The sequence below is a fragment of the Callospermophilus lateralis genome, chromosome 18 (genome assembly GCF_048772815.1).
Source record: "Callospermophilus lateralis isolate mCalLat2 chromosome 18, mCalLat2.hap1, whole genome shotgun sequence".
Taxonomy (NCBI): domain Eukaryota; kingdom Metazoa; phylum Chordata; class Mammalia; order Rodentia; family Sciuridae; genus Callospermophilus; species Callospermophilus lateralis.
In genome coordinates, this window is record NC_135322.1 from 3,691,608 (window position 1) to 3,699,128 (window position 7,521).

A 7,521-nucleotide genomic window follows, 5' to 3' on the forward strand; every position below is an offset into this window, starting at 1 on the left:
ATAATCTAGAAAATTTCTTCATCCACAGGAAAATGACACCAATCAAAACTAGTAGGGACTTTTGAAACCTTATAGCCTGATCTCAAGATGTCTCATTAAAATATTTGTGTCTGTAGTTTTTCATTTACAAAGGACTATATCCATGTTGTAAAAGAGTTTGGGTGTCAAATGGGTTCTTTTTCTTGTAAATTTGAAGAATAAAATCCATAGTCCCAAGGGTGAGAGCATCATAATATAACTTATTTAGTGAAAAAAGGAAGAAGGAAATGTAAGAAGAAAAGAAAAAAGAAAATAAAAGCTCACAAAATGGGAGCATTCCCAGGAGATGATTTTAAAAGGTGTCTCTTATCTATAGATTTTGTAAGCTTGATCTTTCCCTATACATGATTGATTAGGTATGGGATTCAGAAAGGGAAACATCACCTCTAATTTGCCTCCTTCCACAAGTCTGTAGAAGAGTGATTTCTAAATTACATTGACAAAAGGTAAAAACAGAGGGTCTATTGTCCCAAGAGAATGTACATTGTAGGGTTGGCCATTTCTAGGACCTGGTAAGGGGGCTGTCATTGTGGTCAGCAACAGCTGGGTTTAGGAGCTCGATTTCTCAATCCTCTTTCTTCATTTCTTCTCTGAGACCCTTTTCCTGGATGCCTATTGCTGATCTACCTTTCTTTCTCATTTTGTCTGCATCAACTTCTCCCAATGAAATTCTTTCTGTTCCTTTGACAATCATTTCTCACGTCTGATCTACTCAAGACATCTTCCAAAATAAACCCATTTCCTTTTGGCACATTATATCTCGGACAGAATTTTCAGAAAGCACCCAAGTAGGCAAGAAATTAGATCATTTTTTTGAACTGTCTCTTCATTGTATTCTGCTAATTTTTAGGGTAAGTATCTGTGATGGAGAAATGGAAACAACTTTCTTTTCCTCTTTTTGTGGCTTGTTAAAACTGTTGTCACCTGCAGCCTTGAAAATACAATGTCTAGAGTAGTCAGTAAGGCAATATGTTCAATGTTCAATGCATACATTTTAAGATTATATATTTAGGAGGAAGGATGCAGTCAAGGTTTTTATTTTTTCATCTTCCTGGTATTCTCAGGTTTTTAGAATTTTACACATTGCATTGGTATGTTCAGGTGAATCCAGTAAGAAGGATAAATTCTAACTTTCGTTTCTTTCATTTATGTCTTCCCTGTAAACTCCTGGATGGTTACCAGAGGAGAATACACAAGGTTCATTCCAACAAGTGAGAAATAGAAGATATGAAAATAAGAATCTTGAGAATATACAATTCATTAAACATGAAATTAGAAGAAAGTGTAAAGCGGAACCAGAATGTCATGGACCTTATCACTGTGCAGTGGCATCCTCTGAGAGGACTGGAGGAGAAGATGAACATCATGAATCTGCCCAAAGTAATGACTTTGTGTCAGTAATTCACTTGGATTCATTTGCTTCTTGGAGTAAGTGTGTAGATCCACTTATGAAACATTCCTTCACTGAGAATAACAACTTAGAAAATCAGCAAGAAAATGTAGATCATGATGTAAAACATCATTTGAAACATTGTGAATTTGACTTCAATTGTTATTCAAATATTGCTGGAGACAAGAGATTCCAATATATGAGAAAAAAATCTCAATGGGATTTGTGTGATAATTCATTTATCAAAGGTTCACTATTTCTGCATCAAGACTTCTTTCACTTCTGTTCCAATGTCTGCAGTTTGGATAAAATTCAGATGGAAAATGTCAACACAGTGATGCTTAAGAAAAGAGAACACATTGGTAATTATGAGAAAATTTGCATCAATGATGAAACTGGCGTAGTATTTGCTGATCGATGCAGCCTAAGAAAACTGGAGGGTAGTTCTGTTGGACAGGAGAGCCATGAACACAAGGAATCATGGGAAGACCCTAACCAGGGATCATATCCACCTAACACACAGACATGTCCTTTTACCCAGAACCGTGACAAGTGGGAGAAATGTGCAAAAGTCATTGATCAGTGGCCAAAAGCTCTTACCCATCCTAATGTCCAGATAAAAGAGAGATCTTACGATTCTAAGAAATACAGTGAACTATTTAATCAGTTCTCAGTGTGTACAGAGCATGAGAAAATCAATACCATGAAAATGTCCAACACACATACAGGTGAAAAATACAGGGAAAGCTCTGATGAGTCATCAAACCAAATTGGACCTAATACAATATGCACCCAAGAAGATCCATGGAGAATCAAGGAATGTGATGAATCATTTACACCATGTTTAAATCTTGAACAACAGCAGAAAATCCAGAATGAAGGGAAATTTTATGAAACAGAAGATTGTAAAACTTTCTTTAGTAATTCGTCACATCATGGGGTGCATAAGAGTATCTATGCAGGAGAGAAACCCTACAAGTGTAAAGAATGTGGCAAAACCTATGTTTTTTCCTCAGAACTGCTTTGTCATCAGAGAATCCACACTGGAGAGAAACATTACAAATCTGAAGAAAGTGGGGAATCATTTATGTGTTCCACACAAGTTGTTCATCCCCAGTTACTCCATACTGGAGAGAAATCATACAGATGTAAACATTGTGCAAAGACCTTTAAATGTACCTCAAGCCTTGTTATTCATCAGAGAATTCATACTGGAGAAAAACCATACAAATGTAAAGATTGTGGCAAAGTTTCCATTTATTCCTCACACTTAAATATTCATAAGAGAATGCATACAGAAGAGAAATCCTACAAATGTAAAAGTTGTGGGAAGGCTTTTGCTAGTTCATCATCTCTTGCTGTGCATCATAGAATCCATACTGGAGAGAAACCCTATAATTGTAAAGATTGTGGGAAAACCTTCATTTCTTTCTCAGATTTTAATAAGCATCAGAGAATCCACACTGGAGAGAAACATTACAAATGCCAGGAGTGTGGAAAAGCCTTTATTAATTCTTCACATCTTATTACTCATAAGAGAATTCATACTGGAGAGAAACCTCACAAATGTAATGAGTGTGGTAAAGCTTTCCTTTCTTCCTATAACTTAAATGTGCATAAGAGAATACATACAGGAGAGAAATCCTATAAATGTGATAGTTGTGGAAAGGCTTTTGCTAGTTCATCATATCTTGCTGTGCATCAGAGGATCCATACTGGAGAGAAACCTCACAAATGTAATGAGTGTGGCAAACCTTTCATTCGTTCCTCATCCTTAAATGTGCATAAGAGAATACACACAGGAGAGAAATCCTACAAATGTGAAAGTTGTGGAAAGGCATTTGCTCATTCCTCAAGTCTTGCTGTACATCAGAGAATCCATACTGGAGAGAAACCTTACAAATGTAATGAGTGTGGCAAAGCTTTTACTTGTTCCTCAGCCTTAAATGTGCATAAGAGAATACATACAGGAGAGAAATCCTACAAATGTGAAAGTTGTGGAAAGGCTTTTGCTCGTTCCTCAAATCTTATTGTGCATCAGAGTATCCACACTGGAGAGAAACATTACAAATGTAATGAGTGTGGCAAACCTTTCATTCGTTCCTCATCCTTAAATGTGCATAAGAGAATACACACAGGAGAGAAATCCTACAAATGTGAAAGTTGTGGAAAGGCATTTGCTCATTCCTCAAGTCTTGCTGTACATCAGAGAATCCATACTGGAGAGAAACCTTACAAATGTAATGAGTGTGGCAAAGCTTTTACTTGTTCCTCAGCCTTAAATGTGCATAAGAGAATACATACAGGAGAGAAATCCTACAAATGTGAAAGTTGTGGAAAGGCTTTTGCTCGTTCCTCAAATCTTACTGTGCATCTGAGTATCCACACTGGAGAGAAACATTACAAATGCCAAGTGTGTGGAAAAGCTTTTATTCGTTCTTCACAGCTTTCTATTCATAAGAGAATTCATAGTGGAGAGAAACCTCACAAATGTAATGAGTGTGGCAAGTCCTTCATTCGTTCCTCACATTTAAATGTGCATAAGAGAATACATACGGGAGAGAAATCCTACAAATGTGAAAGTTGTGGAAAGGCTTTTTCTCATTCCTCATCTCTTGCTGTGCATCAGAGAATCCACACTGGAGAGAAACATTACAAATGCCAAGAGTGTGGAAAAGCTTTTATTCGATCTTCACAGAGAATCCATACACCAGAGAAACTCTAGAATTGTAAAGATTGTGGCAAAACTTTCATTTCTGACTCACGTTTTCATAGGCATCAGAGTATCCACACTGTGTAGAAAGTACAAATGTGAACATTGTGCAAAGGCATTTATTCATTTCTCACTTTCTGTTGTACATCATAGGATCCATACTAAAAAATTTAAAAAACTCTAGTTGAAGAATGTGGCAAAATATTTCACCACAGGTCTCACTTGAGTAATCATTGAATAATATATACTGGAAACTCATAGTTTGATTTCAAAGAATGTGAAAAATTGATTAATAAGTGCTCACATTTTATTTTATATCAGACAATTCGTACTGATGAGAAAAACTGAAAACATAAAATATGTGAAAAAATTTTAAATACAGATTCAACCTTATACAAATCCCAGAAATTGTACTACCTATATTCATACAAGATATGCAGGTGGAAAGGCCTTGGCAAAATATGCGCAGTAGGGATTGCAAGAAGCTACATAGGGAAAATAACATTTTTACGTAGAATAAATCTGTGGATCTATTTCAACAACCAGAAAACTACAATAGCAATACAAATTTTCATGCTAGACATGACTAAGGCACTGGCAACTTTATGCCATATTCTAATCTAGAGTATTATAAATAAAAATGCAAAATCAACAATTGCATGACTGTAGTGTGTTTCAAAGGATCAAAGACAAAATCTTTTTGTCTCTATGTTTATATCAAATAGATCCATTTTTCTCTGGACAATTCTGCTATTTCAAAGTGTACGTAATAGAGATTAATTTCACCCTCAAATCAATTTTGACTACATCTTATTTCCTCATAATTACATAAAATCTCAAGGTCAATTTTCTGCATTTTAGAGAGAACTTTGCATGGTACAGAGGCACCATTAACATTCATTTTCAATAGTGATTAAGGTAAAGTATAACATACGTCTAAAACATCTCTAATTTGGCTTGCATTGTGTTTGAATTGCAACTGAATGCAGGCCATTCTGCAGTAGGAATTGAGAGCATTATTCTTCAGCATAAAATTGTGAAAAGAAATTCAGAATTAATGAAATAAAACATATCATCAATCAAGCCTTAAGGAGAAAACAACTCGCCAGTGCATGAAAATTTCGGTAAATATACATAGTGAGGTATAATTCTAGTCTGCCACATTAGTGGGCTTAAGAAGAATTTTAAATATCTTTAACTGTCACCATGGAAATTTGAAAGTACTTGAGGGAAACGTTTTTAAGTATATATCATCTTGATATTTCATAGCATGGTGGCCTTTTTTTGAATGGACAATGCAGAAGTACAACATCACTACGGCAGAAGAAAGTTGATGGTTCCTCATTGCTGGTGAGGTGATATTTCATGAGGCATCATGTGATGGACTTTACAAACTTTTATTTAAAATTAAACTATAACTTTTTTTAGTTAATAAAGTGTAATGTGCTTTTAATTTTAACATGAATTTCAATTAATGAACTCTTATTTTGCACCAACGTTAAACATTCCCAAATTATTTCAATCTGTTGGAAACAAAAGTGATTTTAGAGGCTGTACCCTCATTACAGAACAATACAGTGGAATATTTTCTCCCATATTAAAATCTTTTTCTCACATTTAAAACTCAAATGAGGGGGAAAGATTTCTTCAAATCACTTATACAAAGATGAATTTCAGGAGTGTGAGAACTACAAATGAACAAATTTGTGTATAAGTGTCTTTCTGTGTGCATAAGCCTACTATTGAATGAAAAGATAATACTGAAAACCCAAGTATTTTGGACGAGTAGAGACTTACTAGCTGACTAGTTACCTCCCAGGTGATCAAGTTAAAGAGTTCCACCACTATATAAGAGACTGCTTTCTCCCACACTCCATGTCTCAGGTTCAGAACCTCTACACACAAATCCTGTCCTTGTTGACTTGGGGATAACTGAGTAAGAAGTAATATGTGATTTAACATTCCAAAGTTCATGACATGTTGCTTTTGTGGACAGCTTGGGGTTTGAGTCATTGAGATAGGAGGCTGAATTTTTTCCTTTGATGTCTTTGTCTGGCTTTAGATTCAGCATGATATTGATGTCATTAAATGACTTTGGAAGTCCCTCTTTATCTATATCATAAAATACTTTGAGGAATATGGTATTAGTTCTTCTTCAAATGACTTGTAGACATCAGGTGTATCCCCATCCAGTCCTGGGCTTTTCTTGGTTGGAAGGCTTCTGATGGCATCTTCTATTTCATTGCTTGAAATTGATCTGTTTAAGTCCTATATTTCATCCTGGTTCAGTCTGAGCAAATCATATTGCTCTAGAAATTTGTCAGTGCCTTTAATGATTTTTATTTATGGAGTATAAATTTTGAAAATGATTTCTAATTAGGTAGTATCTGTCATGATATTTTTTTCTCATCACAGATGTTAGTAATTTATGTTTTCTCTCTCCTTATTTTTCATTAGCATGGCTGTTTATCAATTTTATTTATATTTTCAAAAAACTAACTTTTTGTTTTGTTAATTTTTTCAATTTTGTTTCATTTCAATTAATTTTAGCTTTGATTTAAATTATTATTTAATCTTTTACTGATTTAGGTGTCAATTTTGCTTTCTTTTACTAGGGCTTTGAGATGTAACATTATATCATTTATTTGTTGAATTTTTTTTCTTTTAAGTAATGAACTCTAAGGGAACAGACATTCCTCTTAGTACTGCCTTCATAGTGTCCTACAGATCTTGATATGATGTATCAGTGTTCTCATTTAACTCTATGATTTTTTAAAATTTTTTGATGTATTTTGCAACCCATTGTTAGTTAAATAGTCTATTATTTAGTCTCTAGATGTTTGAGTAGATTTTATTTCTTATTAATTTATTAATTTCATTAATTTTTATTTTTTATATAATCATTTTTAAATGGAGACAAACTGAAGGCATTCCCTCTAAACTCTGGAGCAAGACACAGATGCCCTCTTTAACCACTTCTATTTAACATAGTTTTTGAAACACTGGTCAGAGCAATTATCCAGGTGGAAGATATTAGAGGGATATACATAGGAAAAGAAGAACTCAAATTAGTACTATTTGCTAATGATATGATCCCTACCTAGAAGACCCTAAAAGATTCACCAGAAAAATTCTAGAATTAATAAATGAATTCACCAAACTAGCAGAATATAAAGTCAGTACCCATAAATGAAAGGCATTCCTGTAGATCAGTGACAAATCCTCAGAAAGGGAAAGAGGAAAATACCTCATTTACAATAGCCCTTCATATTACTTGAGGATCAACTTAATAAAAGAGGTGAACAATACATATAATGAAAATTACAGAGCCCTAGAGGGGGAAGTTAAAGAAGATCTTAAAAGATGGAAAGATGTACCT

At 34.3% G+C, this 7,521-nt stretch overlaps 1 protein-coding gene across 1 annotated transcript; it reads left to right on the forward strand.

Moving 5' to 3' along the window:
- Positions 1 to 1,305: 1,305 nt before the first annotated feature.
- LOC143384210 (uncharacterized) lies at positions 1,306 to 4,154 on the forward strand. The gene is made up of 2 exons (XM_077105887.1): positions 1,306 to 1,436; positions 1,730 to 4,154. The coding sequence occupies exons 1-2, from the start codon at positions 1,306 to 1,308 to the stop codon at positions 4,152 to 4,154; spliced, it is 2,556 nt and encodes an 851-aa protein (XP_076962002.1).
- Positions 4,155 to 7,521: the final 3,367 nt, after the last annotated feature.

Excerpts from the sequence above, each read along its gene's own strand:
- LOC143384210 (XM_077105887.1), top strand. The coding sequence starts at position 1,306 with ATGAAATTAGAAGAAAGTGTAAAGCGGAACCAGAATGTCATGGACCTT. Across the intron at positions 1,437-1,729 it reads AAAGTAATGACTTTGTGTCA|TTTGGATAAAATTCAGATGG; the intron begins GTAATTCACTTG and ends CAATGTCTGCAG.